We start from the raw sequence: 16880 nt of genomic DNA on the forward strand, positions 1-16880 counted from the left end.
GGGGGGGGGGGGACAGAGTGAAGATTGGTACCGCACTGCTATCTGACTGACAACAAGCAGAGGAAGACATCTACGAAAGCAGAGAATCTCGGGAACGCCTGCCAACACGAGAGAATTACAGTAATTGAAACAGCGAAGAGTGGCCTAGCGCTCCTGCACCGATAGCTCTGCCAACACAAACAGGCAGGACAGCTGAAAAATGTAGTGAAGAGTAGGTTTTCTAGAACTCCATTGTTTTCAACAACCAGCAGTGATTTTTACATCAGCATTCCAATGCAATGATCAGCTAAGAACAGTCTAATCCCATATTTGTCATCTAACACCTTAGGGTTAATGAAGGAGTGTTTGCTAAAGGAAATGAGATTACTTTTTTTTACCGTGGTATCGAATTAGGTATTGAGAATCGTGGAATTTCACGGGCATTGGCATCGACTACCAAAATTTTGGCATTGTGACACCCCTAGCAGCATCTGTGTATCGCTGCATTAGAGCCCTATGAGACAGCTTAAGCAGCAAGAACAGTGCAGAGAGCTTCGCAATTTCAAATGACTCAATTCTGACACACCAAAATGGAAAAATACAGGAAGAGGAACAGCAGGAGAAAGAGTAGGGGGAGCGAGGAGGGGAGCAGGGAGCATACCGGCTCCAATGACCTCCTCGATCTTGACGAAGGACACATCGATCTCCTTCGCAAACTCCCGCACCGCCTCGTTGGGGTCCTCATAGGTGAAGGGGTCGATGTACACCTTAATCCCTGAAACAGTTGAATGTGAAGAAACATAAATTACTTACTTACTTATTTGCTATAAAAATATATTTTTACATTTCGGATATAGGCCAATCCCAAGCCAGGATGGGCTGAATGGTCTGTTCTTATCAGTATGATGTTCTTATGCTCTTATGCAGAAAATGTGCATTTAATTTCAGTTCTCTACCTTCCATGGCCAATTAAGTCTAGTACTCTAACCTCTACAGCCCACGCAGGGAATACTGGGATGGGGAGTGGGGGGGGGGGGCTTACCCTGGCCAATCAGGTACTGTCCGTTCTTGTCGCTCAGCTCCGGGTCCTTCACTCTGGTGTGCTTTCTGTGGGGCGGAGGCAGGAGAGAGGGGGGGGTCAGAGGTCACGAAATGCAGCGGCGACGACCGGGGGCGGGCCTGCGAGACGGGGGGCCGCCGGATCCTCCCGCTCAACCTCTTGTCTCTTCCTTCCTGCTCCCCGGCGCTCGGCGCCGCTCCCCTCCCCGTCCGGCGCTCACCCCGTCGCCCTCCTGCATTATTCACGCTCTCGGGAGCTTCCTCCCGCGAGCTCGCGCCGCGCGGACCACCCCGCCAACTTCCTGCCCCCTCAAAACTCACTCACCCAGCGCAATCTGCGACCGGGAGGGGCTCGCACGAAGGTACCAGAGAACGCTCCGGACCGGGATTCGAGCCCGTGACCGGCAAGCCGCGGCGGCGCCATGGCGACCCGCGGCTCGTTCAGCTCTCCGGTAAGACACGCCCCTTTAACCTCGCGTTTATCTCCGCGCACCGCCCAGCTGCGGATGCGGGCTCTGCAGAGGCAGCGCGTTCCTAGGAATTCTGTTTACCACCCACCAACCCCCCCTCCTCCCCCACCCCACCCCCGCCTCCGCCTTGCACCTCCTTCCTCCACCCACTTCATCCCATTCATCTCTTTCGGGTCTCAGGTTTCAGGCTGAAATGGTGTCTTGGCCCGACCGGTCGATCGGGTGTTGCCAAAGCTTCTGGGCGCGATTAAATGCACTCCATGTCAACACTACCCCCCCCCCCCCCCCCAACCCCAACCCCAACCCCCACATCAACCCCCACCCCAAGCCCGCCCCCTCCACCTCGCTCCCCGCCCCGTCCCTATCCACCTCTCCCGGTTCTGATTAAGGGGCTCCATTAGGACCTGTCCCCTGCGCTCCGGGGCCACGCTCTCTGTCCCTCCGCTCCTGGGGGGACTAAAATAGCCGCGGGGCCCGCCCACGCCGCTGGCAGGCCGGGCCCGGTGGCTCCCATTGTGTGCGCTCCTGGGGTCAGCGCTATTGTTCTGGCGGGCCGGGCCCGTGGAGACCGGGCTGGGCGGCTGCATCCTGCCTCTTCCTGAGCTAGCTCTGCCTGCTACAGGACAGGGGCCTGCGTGTGCCTCTAGAGCTGAGCGGAGGTAGGACAGGGGCCTGCGTGTGCCTCTAGAGCTGAGCAGAGGTAGGACAGGGGGCTGTCTGTGCCTCTAGAGCTGAGCAGAGGCAGGACAGGGGCCTGTGTGTGCCTCTAGAGCTGAGCAGAGGTAGGACAGGGGCCTGCGTGTGCCTCTGGAGCTGAGCAGAGGTAGGACAGGGGGCTGTGTGTGCCTCTGGAGCTGAGCAGAGGCAGGACAGGGGCCTGTGTGTGCCTCTGGAGCTGAGCAGAGGTAGGACAGGGGCCTGCGTGTGCCTCTGGAGCTGAGCAGAGGTAGGACAGGGGCCTGCGTGTGCCTCTGGAGCTGAGCAGAGGCAGGACAGGGGCCTGTGTGTGCCTCTGGAGCTGAGCAGAGGTAGGACAGGGGCCTGTGTGTGCCTCTGGAGCTGAGCAGAGGTAGGACGGGGGGTCTGTGTGTGCCTCTTTAGAGCTCAGTGCTGGCAGCAGTGTCCCTGCTCCTGGCGCTCATAGCTGTCCTCTTCCTCTCTCTCTGCATGGTGCTTCCCCTATCCCCCCCCCTCTCCCATTTTCCCCTCTCCTCTCCCCTATCCAACATATCTCACACTTTTTCACCCCTACCTCCATCACCCCCTCCCTTCCTCTAACTCCTTTCCCTCATGTCCTCCACTCCCTCGTTCCCCCTGCTCTAACCCCCCTCCCCCCACCCCGCTGTTCCCGCCGTCTCACCGGACGCAGAAGACGGCGATGGCGATGACGGTGATGAGCAGCAGCAGGCCCATGGCCGCCAGCACGCCGGTCACCATCAGCTGGGAGTGGGACTCGTCTTCTGAGAGGGCAGGGAAGGGAGGAGGGGAGGAGGGGCAAGAGAAAGGGGGGCAGGGGGGTAAAAGAGGAGGGCAGATTAATTCTGGAACTCAGATACTCCACCAAACCCAAAACAGGTATTCGCCACCGAGATGGATACCATAAGTGGATGTGAGAGAGGGTGGAAGAACAGGTAAGACTGGCATACTGGTGAGATAGAAGATAAGAGCGATAGAAGGTGTGTAACGAACGATCTGACTGGAGAGGAAAACAGAGAAGAACACACACACACACACACACACACACACACACAGAGAGGCAGGAGGCCTGCAGCGGGGAGGGGGTGCGGCCGGGGTCCGGGGGGGCTCACCGTCGGGCTGCGTGCGGAACACGGAGGTCTTGCTGAAGATGCCGTACCCCGCCATGGTGCGGGCGCGCACCTGCACCTCGTACTGCGTGGCCCGCCGCAGGTCGCTCAGCACCACCTGGTTGGTCTGGGTCTCCGTGTAGCGCCAGCCCACGTCCTCGTTCTGTTTGTCCTTCGGGCGAGAGGGAGGGACGGAGCGAGGGAGGGAGGGAGAAGAAAAGGAGGAGTGAAAGGGAAGGACATTTCCATTATTCTGACACATTTTGATCTGGTGACTCGTTTCTGAGTCATTATCAGGGCTCTCTTGTTCTCACCCTGCGCTCGCTGTCTTATGCTGCTGTCTGCACCACCACGCCCCCCCCCCCCCACTTTCCCCCTCCCTCCCCTCAAACACTCCCCTCGCACCCGCCCCCTCCCCTCAAATGTTCCCCTCACACATCCCCTCCCTCCTGTCCACCTTCCATCCCCTCTTCCCTCAAACACTCCACTCACACCCTCCCCTCTCTCCTCTCCAACCTTCCCCCCTCTCCCCTGTCCACCACCTCCCCCCCTCCCTGCAAACCTTCCCTCTTTTGCTCCTGTTCACCTTCCCCCTCTCTCCCCTCTCTCCCCTCTCTCCCCTCTCTCCCCTCTCTCTCCTCAAACCCTCCTCTCTCTCTCTCTCTTCCCCAGCCCCCCCCCCCCTCTCTCTCTCTCTCTCTCACCTTCTCGCAGTAGCGGAGCTGGTACTCCAGTATATTGTAGTGGGGCTGCTCAGGGACCTGCCAGTGCAGAGTCAGGCTGCTCTCTGTGGCTCGGCTCCTCTTAATATCTGGAACCGGCACTGGAACTGCACACACACACACACACAAACACACGCACTGTTATACAGGTGAAGACACTAATGAGGCTGATAACCAGTGTTCATAATAATAAAGAACCAAACCATACCATCCCCTTATAACCCTGTCCCACCTACTGCTCCCCCATCCTCTCCTTTACCTCTGCGTCTTTCCACCCAATTCCTTCTATTTTACCTAAATTACCCTCTCAGACTGCCCCGCTCACTGTCCCACCCGCCCGCCCCGCTTATTGTCCCCCCCCCCCCTCGCCCGCCGCCCTGCTCACTGTCCCGCCCACGTCCCCCTCCCCACCCCGCTCACCGCCCCGCCGGCCCCGCCCCCGCCCCCCGCCCCGCTCACCGTCCCGGCTGGTGGTGATGTTGACGCTCTCGCTGGCCGGCTCGCCGCCGCTGTGCGGGGACACGCCGTTGAGCGCGCGCACGCTGAAGGTGTAGGTGGTGCGGGGCAGCAGGCCCCAGACCACCACGCGGCGCGCGCTCAGGCCGCTCTGCGCCGGCCGGTAGCTGACGCTGTCCCCGCAGGACGAGCAGGGGCCCCCCGGGGCCGCGCAGCGCAGGCACTCCACCGCGTAGCTGAGGTCCAGCCGGCCGCCGCGCTCCAGCGGCTCGCTCCACTCCAGCGTCAGCGACGTGTCGTTGATCTGCGTGACGATGCTGCGCGGCGCCGTGGGCGGCTCTGGGGGGGGGGGCGGAGACGCGGGGTCAGGGGTCACGACGCAGCAGTCATTAAATATTTAAGACAAAACGCTCGGCGTGGCCTTGCAAGCAGGATTATTCAAAGAAAAGAATGCAACCCAGCCTAAAGGACTGAAGAGCAACTGCAACTCGACCAGCAGTTAGGTTTCCATTACCCAATTTTTTTAAATGGATCCAAATACTACCGACCACAACAATTAATTATAAGTACAGCGCATTCTTTAAAATTGCGCTACGAAATACAAAGCACATGTTCGTTTCTATTAAATTAAAAAAATTTAAACACGGAGATGGAATTTTAATCGTGATAATTAACCTCGAGTCGACGTTGTCACAGAACTGACACATTAATGATGATAATAAAGTGCAATTATGGGAAAAAGGACAGCGGTGGAAAACGAAATAACGAAATAAAACAACGCCAGCGGGTCTCTGCGCACACAAGCCCGCGGGGAGGAGGGCGCACGGGGGGTCAGGGAGGGCCGCTCGGCTTTGAAGAACCTGTCCCCTCTTTGCTATTCACCGCTGTCCGAGTGACCTCATTACCACCATAAAACCGGCCGAGGCCATTGGCCGACGCCTGCCGCAGCGGCGGCGCCATTGTTACGCGGGACTTTTATCCCTTTCTCCGCGCGAGGCACTTCATTTTATTACTGATTAATTTTTATTGCCGATTTCACAAATGATCTCTCGCTGTCCGGCTAATTAGGGGAGGCATATGCTCCCGGGGGCCAATAGGAGGAGGTGTGTCGATGCGGCAGTAAACACAGCTGGAGGCTGTTGCGTCTTTTAGCCCCTTTCATCTCCACCGCCGCCCCCCCCCAATTGAGAGGCCCCCGGTTTGCATGTATTTACCTGTCAAATCCTCCAATGAAACCAATTCAGTAAAAAAAAAAACAACAACAAAAAAACAACGGCAGAATCTTCCCCTTCAGAAATGTCCCTGGCTTTGGTCAAAGAATGACACGAAATGTGACGATCGAAAGAAAAAGAACCCGGACTCTAGGGTAATTAGGCTGCGTAGCTGAGGAAGGATACCAAGAACGGAGGACAAAATATGAAAAGAGAGAGAAAGAAAGAAAAAGATACGAGAATAAGTGTGAGAGAAAGTTTAATAAAGGGTAAAACAGAGAGAAAATTAGAGCTGAAAGGGAGGGATAGGCACAGGGAAAGAAAAAGAAGGAAAATGGAGGGAGGAGAAGTAAAGAAAGAGACAACCCTTATGGAAGCAGAATACACCACAATATACTGTAAATATGTGGACTTCAGAAAGCATAATGATAGATTATACTTCACCACAGTGTTTTTAAAAATATGTACTGCAATCATTTCTATATTAGCCCATATACTGTTTAGTGTTGCAAAATATTTATTTACTTCTCAGCATATTCCATTTTTGTGAGAGGTGAAGGGGGGAAGAAAAGAGAAGAGAGAAGAGTAACAGAGAGGGGGACGGGGGACGGGGGGCGGGGGGTACTCACTCGTGCAGGACGCTTCGGGCGGGTCCGAGTCGGCGCGGTGGTAACCGGGGCGACAGACGCACATGGCCGCCCCGGCGACGGCGGCGCTGCTGTAGGCGGGGCACGGCCGGCACTGGCCCGTCCCCGGCCCCGGCTTGAACTGACCCACGAGGCAGGCTGCGGGACGGGGCGAGAGGAAGGGGGCTTTACTCAAACGGCGCGGCGCTCACACACAGAGTCAGACGGGCCGGGGAGAGAGCCGTCCCCGATTCGTCACTGCCAAAAACGCATAAACACCACACAAGGACCTCCGCGGGTTTACCTCTCCCCTCCAGACTAATGAAGGCACCGGATTTTCAACTGCACAAACACACGTTACTCACATCTTCTGATTAGGACTTTCTGCAGAGTTAAATATGTCCCATTTTACTATTGTGATGGCCACAAGTGTATCTGAGTATTTGTTTTACTTTCCCTCTTAAACAAATCACTGAAAATGTAAGGTACCCTGGAAATATAAGGTAGCCTCATTAGAGCTTGAGGTTGTTTTCAGGCATTTAAAAGAGAATCGAAATCACCGCAAAAAAACTCAAAGTTTATGTTTGTCTTTTAACATTATCCAATAGTGAAGAGTACTGCAGTGAACATACAGCACTTACACAAAAACTGAACTAAATAGCCTCTTTAACAGAGGATATGGCTGCTGTAAGAAGTCAACCGCAGTCAGACACCCCAGAGACTCTCAGCTGCTTACATATGTTCTCCTTTACACCGATGGAAAGAATAGCAAAGGGGCTGAATTTAGACGACCAAAACCAGCCCAGACCAAAGAACAGCCAGTAGGGGCCCACTGAGGGTCACATTAAAAAGGATCATGTTTGTAGTGACAGTTTTTTTTTTTTTAAAAGTCAGCGGCGAATTGGAGCTAGGTCTTTCCCCCTTCTCCAATTCATCAAGTAAAACAATGAAGGTGTGATAGCCCAAGACAGGAAATTTCACATTGGCAGAAAAAAACCCCAGCATCAGCCTAATCTGTGAATAAGATGACATCATTACAATTCAAGTGGACCTTCCTTTCCCAGCCAGTATAAATAGCCCTTTCTCATTGTGAGAAGGCAAAATAAAAACATCTACCAGCCATTACTTTCTCTCGTTTCTGTCCACGCACAGCAAATTCCAAACCGAACAGACGTCAGGTGGATGACAGCTAATTGGCTGACACAGAATTTCGCACAGAAAACGAGCTGACCGACTGAACACTGTAGCCCTTCAACGCGGTTCAGAGGGTTTATATATAGCCACCGGCTGAGGAGACACAGAACAATATTAGCACGGAGAAACACGGTCTGTACACACTGACTGACAGGTAACAAAAATACACTGAGCCTGCACTGAGAGAAGGGTTTACAGAGAATGTAAACATGTCGACCGACTGGCTGTACATTCGCGAGCATTTACACTCTATGGAGAATGGGGGTTATGGCATACAGTTTAAACAAGGCTGGGTGACTGGACTCTATGGTGCATTATCAGTGAGAGAGAGAGAGGCAGACATACATTTATAATGATTATATTCTAAGTGATGGCAGGACAACACTCACAGAGAGGGGTTTACACAAGCGCCTAAACCACACACGGCGATTACAGTGCACATGCAGAAAAATGGAAAGAGAAAGATTTACGATATGTGCGTATGCGTATTAGTACACAATACTATACACTGTACGAGCTCAGGATTTCTGATGAAGTGCACTATGGAAACTAACTGAGCTCCCAAATTTTTTTATTTGTAATTACAGAACTTTAGATGTTTAAAAAATGAATTAAGTATTAAACGGACTAAAGTTAAAAAAATAATGTTAAAAAGACTAAAAAATAGCAACCAAATTAACAAGTTGTTTAAAATGTATTTAATTCATTTTTATTTTGATGGCTGCGACTGCCTTATTTATAGGAGATGATATTTAAAAAATCATTATTTTACCAGTTAGAACACATTTTTATTAGGACCATTTTATTAGGGTTAATCTAACTGGAATTCCAACAAAATTTAGATTGAATTCAATAAGTGCAATAAAAATGATAATATTTTAATTGTTTAAAAAGGCACATGATGTTCATGCAGTTTTCCATACTGCTGTACAAACACTCTAAGCTATGGAAATATACAGAAACACATCCTACCACAGGGATTTGAATATAAATTTGAATGAGAGCGAGAGCGAGAGCTGGTCCCATTATCCTAAAGCCCAAATGTGGAATGCAGGACCTTTTACTTACTTTTCTCTAGTGGGGGGAGTGTTGGGGGGGGGGGAGGTGGGCAAAGGGACTGACCCTCCCAACACACAAGAGCACAATAGTGAGCGCACAAAAGACCACTGCAATTAGCGCAAACAGAGTCAACCACCTGCCGCACTGTGTGTGCGAGTCTGTTTGCGTGTGTGTTTGGGGGGGGGGGGGGGGGGGATAGGGCCAAAGAATGTGTGTGTGTGTGTGTGTGTGTGTGTGGGGTAGGGGCAGGGAAAGTGTGCGTGCGAGTCAGTGTGGAAGAGATTTATGGTCCTTGCGGGCCTTGCCCCACATTACAATGATTTGTACTGCCTGCAGGCTGTCTATGTTGACCTGCTGAGTTTCAAAGCATCTGACAACCCAACAGCAACTGGTGTCCTTGTCAGTAAGGCATGTTGGGTGGGTAAGTAATCTGGTAATACCAGAGACACAGAGTACACACCCAGTGATATATATATATATATATTTTAAATTCACATTGAAAGGTGAAGTCTTGACGGCTCCTTATTATCGAATCAGGAAACCGTGTAAGAAGTTTGGATCGCGCTGTGACAGTTATAGTATTTGTGGTTCGTCCTGCGCAGTCAGCTCATTATAAAGTTTAATGCTAAAGCGATCTGCGTGTTGCACGAGCGCATGGTTGTGGCGGGGCGTATATCGTTAGCGTGTGCGGGAGAGCGGCGAGCGGCTCGCTCCTTCCTTCGCTCGGCGCGGCGCTGATGCGCACGTTTGCGCGTAGATGATGAGGGTGTGCGTGCGAACGTGAATCTATAAACGTCCGCTCGCATCCCTGCAAGTGTCACTCCGAACGCGTCTTTGTGCGCCGCGGCCATAAACTGTCCCCCCCCTCTCCGCATTTATGTTCCATCCCCCCCCCCCCCCCCCAGCCCGCCCCGGGTCAGACAGACCCCTCTCTGTTTCCCTGTCCCAGCATCCCCCGCTTCGCTCTCCCTCTGCGACCATCTCAGCCACCAGCCCTCTCTCGTCAAATAATGAGAAAAGCAAGCAATCTGGATCCAATGTACCCAGCATTCCCCTTCTCAAACGGCATTACCCATTTTAATAAGCTAATTTGATTGAAGTCAATTTTAAACATGACGCAGTAAAATTTAACGAGTCAGTATACTGCCCTTCAATCATTTCTAATGCCCCAAACATCCTTCTTCCCTTTTCGTTTTTTGTGTGACTCGGTTTCATTATTGGGGTGGATGTGAAACAGCTGTGCCCATTGAGAGGGGAACGGCGTTGTTGTTTTTTTTTTGTGGTATTTGGTGAGGGAGGGGGGTGGGGGGGGGGGGGGACAGAGTTACACACACGTTGCCCTTGTTCGCTCGCCATAGCTGAGGAAACCGCGCTGAGGCCTGCGCCTGCCCTATCGCATCGCAGCCCGGCACAATACCTGAGAGCTGTTAATGCCTGCGCTGGGATTGGGCGGGGCAGGTTACGGGTAATCTGACCCACCGGGGAGCGCACACCCTTTCCGTGAAGAGCGCGCCCCCCTCCCCCCTCCTTTTTTTCCGCTCCGCCCTCCCTGCCTCTCTTTTGATGTGATTCACCGGTCCGACCGCGCCTACCCTCCCCCCCCCCGCTCGCCCGCGTTCCTCTCGCAGGTGCTTTAATGGCGGTTTCGCCCGCTCCGCGCCGCTTCCGAGGCCCGGAGGTTGACCCCCCGCGACCCCGCTCGCTCCGCCCACCGCCCACCCCGACCCTGCTCCCCCTCCCCCCTCCTCATTGTCTCATTGTTTTCCCCTCCTGCCCAAAAGCCGGGCTCATTCTGCACCTCTAAGCCCTGCCTTTCTCTGGAGGGTCTTAACCTCTCCCTTCAGAGGAGCACCTCCAGATTTAGGGGACGACTGACCAGATGTTGACCTGCTGGTGCCTCCTCCTGCTCCATCGGACTTCAAATTACCGCGGGACCCTTTGCGTTCGGGGGGGGGGGGGGGGGATTAGGGGGACGGCATAACTTTTAAGTCAAATCCGTATTCATCAGCTAATAAATGCTGAGAAAATAAATGTTGGAAATGGACGGTGCCGTTTATGCAGATGTTAATTCGTTATTAAAACACGGCCGCGTCATGCGATCGCGTTTCCCCTTCGCTTGTCGACAAAGCGGCACATACGCGTGTAACTGAAACCGCTAGCAAGCCCGCTGGACCGCCAACAACCAAAACACCACTTAATGGCGCTAAGGGGCCTCGGACCAGATGCGAAATGAAAAACAGCAATATATACTCGGCGGCCATTTTAATGATGACACGCGAAAACACAATTCAAACTCGGGTTACGACGCACTGCGTCCTCCGGGGTATTGAAGTATGAGAGCACGAGGAATTTCTTAACTGAAAAAAAGGGAAAAAAACAAAAAGGCTCCACCCAAAGAGGTCAAAAGGGGAAAAAAACACCAGATATGGGAGGAGGTTTTCACACAAGTGCCAGAACCTGGTGACAAACATGCTAAATGATTCTCTTGCGCACTGTGTTTAATGCTACCAGTGAGGGTATTTAGATGATAAAACTATAGGGCGGGGGCAAAAACAGACTAAATGACAGTGTGAAAGAAGTGATGAAGGTACACCTGAACTTCAGCGCGCAAACTACACGTTCTGTGTGGACTGTGAGTTCCTCATAGCCTCGTATCCTGTTTCAAAATGGAGTAAAACTCTATGGTCAACAGAGGCTTCCACATTTTCTGTTGGGTTGCTTCCTGATTTATACCCTTCAAGGACATAAATCCATTAAGCGGAAAGGACCAACCGACGGGTCCATCCCAAAATCACTTGGGTTACACCGTTTTTGTTCCAACACACAATGCCACAATTGCAGCTCTCGTGACCGAACGGCTGCTGGCAGAGTTGTGCTAGAGCACAGCCACATGAGGTTATGGGAAACGCTGTTTTACAAGGTAAAACTCTGCATGCAGTAACAGTAGTCCTCAGGGAGCCCGGGCTTCTGAGGTAAAATAATAATCTAGGAAAACACTTCATTAGCCCAATAATTCAATGATATTCTCCATTTGAAGACACAATGAATCTTTGTAGCATGCTAACAAAGTAATAAAAAGGTGGCTTAATGTGCACACATATACTCTTCTTTTAAAAAATATAATTGTCCTGAAGACAATGAGGCCATTTCACCACCATGTTACAGTTTCATCTGTTTTTAAATAGTTCTTGCTCATTTAAACTAGTTCAGTGACTTATTTTGACACTCTGAATGTATTGGACAGTATCGACAGGCTGCAAAACATCGCGTAAACACATTCTAGCGCATGTCGAGCTGACGACCCTGGAGCGAGGTACCTTAGAGAGGACAGAATGCAGGGTAAGGTTCAAATAGCTGTGTTCTGCCTCTGGGATTTATTTAAAAAACAGGGTTAGGAATAAATTCTCCTCCTCCCCCCCCCCCCCCCAATCCTCTCTTTCGCATACGTAAACAATTTGCCCTCTTCTGCACTCTCTCTCTCGTTCTAAAGAAGGCAAACTTCAGCATATATCTGTCTCTTCTTACCCCAACAACCCCCTTCCCTTAATAAGGCCCAGCTTGGAAGAGTATGATACTGTCTGTGTGCCTGGATATATTTATCTATTTATACACCCCCTAAGAAAGGGTGTGTTTAAGGCAGCTTGTTTCAGTGTATGAAAATGAGTGTGTGCGTGCGTGTGTGTGTGTTTGTGTGTGCATGTGTGTGTGTGCGTGTGTGTGTGTGCGTGTGTGTGTGTATGTGTGTTTGTGTGTGCGTGCGTGTGTGTGTGTGTGTATGTGTGTGTGTGTTTGTGCATATGTCCGCGTTTTGCTCCACTGCAACCCAAAGCTCTAAACAGACAGAAATGGCTCCAAAGCCACTGAAGCTCTAACCAGGTCCAACCCACTCAGCCACAGAACCACTGACCCCACCTTCACTGAGCTGCCCCAGTGCTGTTATCCTCCAGTACCGAGCTGTACCATCCCACCCCTCTCCAAACACCCTCCTAAGCTCATCCATTCACATCCCAGCAAACAGATCACCTACACCGAGCCGTTTCATCCTACCCCTCTTCACCTCCGTGTTCACCTCCATTCCCCCGCTCACATCCCTACAAACAGCCCACCAGCACCGAGCTGTCCCATCCCACCCCTCTCCTAACATTCACCCCCCTCCATTCCCCCGCTCACATCCCTACAAACAGCCCCCCCCCCCACCCCCCCCCCCCCGAACGGGCCCTCACCGCGGCAGCGGAGGTCGGTGTCCACGGGCTCGTAGCCGGGCGCGCAGGCGCAGCTGGTGGTGGGGTGGTCCACCCACTGGCCGTCCTCGCCGCAGAACATGTGGGGCGGGGCCGGCTGGGCGCCGGGCTGCTGGGCGTGCTCCACGCAGCGGCCCTGCGCCTGCTGCACCAGCGTGTGCGGCACCGTCTCGGGGAAGTAGGAGAAGGCGCGCGTGAGGGCGGGGCACTTCTTGAAGAAGACGCGCACGGAGAGCAGCGCCATGCAGGCCCCCTGCGCCTGGAAGGCCAGGTAGAAGCCCCGCTTGCTCAGGGGCCCCAGCCGCAGCGTCTTCACGTTGGACTTGCGCTCGCCGCCCTTGCGCAGGAGGAAGTCCGCCGCCACCGTGTCCACCTGGAGAGAGGGGGGGGGGGGGGGAGAGGGAGAGAAGGAGAGAGAGAGGGGGGGGAGAGGGGAGAGAGAGAGAGAGAAAGGAGGAGAGGGGGAGAGAGAGAGAGAGATGGGGGAGAGACAGGGAGAGGGGGAGAGAGGGAGGGGGAGAGGAGAGCAGAGGAGGGGAGAGGAGAGAGAGCAGACAGCAGAGGAGAGGAAGAGGGGAGAAAAGAGGGGAAAAGGGGAGAAGAGAGGGGTGAAGAGAAGAAGGGAAGAAGTGAGGAGAGGAAAGGAAAGGGGGAGGGAGGAGAGCAGAAGAGAGAAGAGGAAAGGAGGGGAAATGAGGTGAGAGGAGGGCAGGAGTGAGGAGAGAAGAAAGAGGAGAGGAGACAGGATAAGAATGCGGCGTTAGGCGAGGCTCAAACTCACAAAGCAATTACAAACTGATTTCATGAAATAATTGTGTGTGTTTAGCAGGCAGCCGTACGCAGTTTACAAATTTACATATTACAAATGATGCAGCGTTAATGAGCTGTGGAGAGCAGAGGCTTCTGTCTCCGCCCTCCTGACTTCGGCCATAAATTATTCATAATCCAATAAGCCAATTGGCTGTAAAATTAAAACGATAAATTATTAATACACATTCCAAGTCAAACGTGGTCCATGTAAAAAAAAAAAAAACTAATAAATAAAAGTAGTAATGGCCACACCACAAAGAGCTTATTGGGTGTGCCACTGTAAGTACACCGCATGGTTAATTATGAAGAATGAGGCCAACTGCAAGATCACTCAAATATTTCATCACGAACCATCCAATTACTTGGATCAGTCTCGAAATGCTTATTAATCATAAAAAGAAAGTTTAAGAACTCTCCAGAATTTTAATCTAATCAGTGAGGGAGTGTCCAGACACCGCGTGTGAAACAAGACATAATTCATCTCAGTTGAGACTTCCCTGCCAGAGAGATTGAGCGAACGCAGATGTATCTGCAGCGACTGCATCGTTTACCAAGCAGCGGAGTTCCACAAAGCGCGGGGGAGAGAGAAAATCAAAGTTCATTTTGAACGCTCGATCCGGGGAGCCGGCGAACATTTGAAATGCAAATGAGTCGTAACGCACGGCGACGGCATCCAGAAGCAGTGCCCAGGCACAGCCGCAGCGCAGGCCGGATGGGCCCTGGGGCCCGCCTGCCGCACCGGGCGTGCGCTAGAAGCCTTCACGCTGAGGGCGTGGCCCGTAGGGCGCTGCGCACGTGCTCGTTACGAGCCTGCGACGTCGGCGGTTCGAACGCGACCGCGCGACCTCTGTCGCACGTCTCTCCCTCTCTCTTCCCCCGTTCTTCCTGTCTCTCTACACGGTCCTGACCAATGAAGCTGAAAAGCCCATCAAAATTTTTTTTTTTTAAAAGAGATGTCTTCACGTTGAGTTGCAGTAGCCGGCGTGGAGGCCGGCGTTACCCATGAGTCAGTGCGCGCGGGGCGGGGCGAGGCGGGGCGGGGCGGGGCGGGGCTCACCTTGGTGTAGGGGTTCTCCATCCAGGACGGGTGGTCGGGCGTGGCCTCGTCGGAGTCGGCCTGGTAGTAGAAGAGGTTGAAGGTCTCCTTGCAGCTGCGGTGGTGCGAGGGGAGCGAGGAGCACTCCATCATGGTGAAGCGCAGCTCGGCGTACACCTGCGTGGCGCCCCGCCTCTGGATCAGCGTGCTGCGCAGCCAGTGGTTCCCCGAGCTGTCCGTCGGGCACACCTGGTAGGTCCGCACGCTGTTGCCCTCCTCGTCCAGGCCGCTCACCTCCTCCCACTGAGGGAGGGGCCGAACCGGAGAGAGGGAGGGAGGGAGGGAGGGAGAAGGGGAAATAAACGAGTGAGCTTGGCTTTATAATGAAAGGGTGTGTGGTGTGTATGTGTATATGAGTATATACATGTGTATGTGTATATGAGTATATACATATGTGTATGTGTGTATGAATGTGTATGTGTATATGAGTATACACATATGTGTATGTGTATATGAGTATGTGTATGTGTATATAAGTATATACATATGTGTATGTTTAGATGAATATGAGTGGGTTGAAGGGGAAGTTAAATAAGCTTCAGTGTCAGGAAACACAAACAACAGCTAACACAGCAGATGCAGCAGCAGGTAAACACGGGAGATGGCTGGAGAGACGTAGAGATGGAGAGACAGAAAGTGGAAAGAGAGGGAGAGACACAGCAGGGGTAGCAGACAGGACGCACCTCCGGGTCGGACTGGGGGTAGATGGTCCACTTAAGGTCCGACGTCTCCAGCTTCGTGTTCATCAGGACTTCTGTGTGAGAGAAAGAGAGGTAAGCTTAGAGCACAGTGAGAGAGCAGCTCAGCATGTCACAGGCTAAAACAGCCCAGCACAGCACAGGTCAGTACAGCCCAGCATGGCACAGGTCAGTACAGCCCAGCATGGCACAGATCAGTACAGCCCAGCCCAGCATGGCACAGGTCAGTACAGCCCAGCCCAGCACAGCACAGTACAGCCCAGCATGGCACAGGTCAGTACAGCCCAGCATGGCACAGATCAGTACAGCCCAGTCCAGCACAGGTCAGTACAGCCCAGCCCAGCATGGCACAGGTCAGTACAGCCCAGCCCAGCCCAGCCCAGCACAGTACAGCCCAGCATGGCACAGGACAGTACAGCCCAGTCCAGCACAGGTCAGTACAGCCCAGCCCAGCACAGGGCCGTACGGCCCAGCGCAACTTTGCTCTGAGTCCTGTAACTCAGTACAGCGTTCTCGGGTCCCGTCGCTCCACGGTTGCACCCTCTTCAGTCTGAACGGTCGTGCGAGGGTGACAGGAAGCTACGTGACTCTGCATGAACAGCGTGGCCTGCGGCGCGTGCGCTGAGGCGCTGTAAAGGTCGCGGGCACACAGACGGGCGTGTCACTGCAGTTACACTGCTGGCCCAGCAGCTGACCGACAGAGAGATTAAGAGAATAAAGATCTGCAGGTTCTCCTCTCCTCCCCTCCCCTTTCCCTCACTTTATAAATAACCCGGTGAGAAACCCTCGTATCCCGTAAGGGGAGGGAAAGAGAGAAAGGGAGAAAATGATTGAGAGAGAGAAAGAGGAAGGGATAACAGTTGGAGCATTGAACAGCTTAAATTCCACCTGGAATGCAGACTGAGAGCAGTCTACACACAGCGCACACATACACAGGAACCACACACACACTATAAAGACACACAGACTACACAAACACAGACATGCACTAATGATATGAATGCAGTCTACGGAATGCAGAGAGAATACAATGCACAGTGTATGAACAGACTGACGGTGTGCATATTATATACACTGGAGATACACCCAGAGCACGCGCACACACACACGCGCACACACACACACACACACGCGTGCGAGCGCGTGCACTCACACACACACACACACACACACACGCGAGCGCGTGCACTCACACACACGTCCCGTTGTCTCAGGTCTGATTAAAAATGAATTGGCTCTCTGTAATCTCTGGCCTCTAGCCCCAGGCACTCTCTCAATCACTGTTGGCGGTTCAATAGCAGCCAGAAAAATTCTGCTCCCCCCCCCCCCCCCCCCCCCGCCTCCTCCGATTGAGCGGTTCGATATAAAACAGCACCGTAACTGGAAAACGTATAAATGTCAAGGACAAGTGAAACTGAAATGAATCGAAAAGAAGCTTTTGAAATACGTTACCC

At 53.0% G+C, this 16880-nt stretch overlaps 1 protein-coding gene across 2 annotated transcripts in view; it reads right to left on the reverse strand.

Annotated features, from left to right (window-relative positions):
- The window catches only part of LOC118223572 (ephrin type-B receptor 4a-like), a 41167-nt gene that overhangs the window by 9327 nt on the left and 14960 nt on the right, over positions 1-16880 (reverse strand). Inside the window, exons 2-11 of one of the 2 annotated variants that reach the window (XM_035410275.1) lie at positions 15412-15482; positions 14690-14971; positions 12805-13195; positions 6332-6487; positions 4495-4830; positions 4018-4142; positions 3317-3485; positions 2869-2965; positions 1022-1086; positions 641-754 (exon numbers count right to left, since the gene is read on the reverse strand). In XM_035410275.1, the coding sequence (XP_035266166.1) occupies positions 641-754; positions 1022-1086; positions 2869-2965; positions 3317-3485; positions 4018-4142; positions 4495-4830; positions 6332-6487; positions 12805-13195; positions 14690-14971; positions 15412-15482 (1806 nt within the window). Of the gene's footprint in view, positions 1-640; positions 755-1021; positions 1087-2868; positions 2969-3316; positions 3486-4017; positions 4143-4494; positions 4831-6331; positions 6488-12804; positions 13196-14689; positions 14972-15411; positions 15483-16880 lie in introns of both variants that reach the window. The other variant, XM_035410274.1, reaches the window with a different exon arrangement.

Source organism: Anguilla anguilla, chromosome 3, assembly GCF_013347855.1.
Source record: "Anguilla anguilla isolate fAngAng1 chromosome 3, fAngAng1.pri, whole genome shotgun sequence".
Taxonomy (NCBI): Eukaryota; Metazoa; Chordata; class Actinopteri; order Anguilliformes; family Anguillidae; genus Anguilla; species Anguilla anguilla.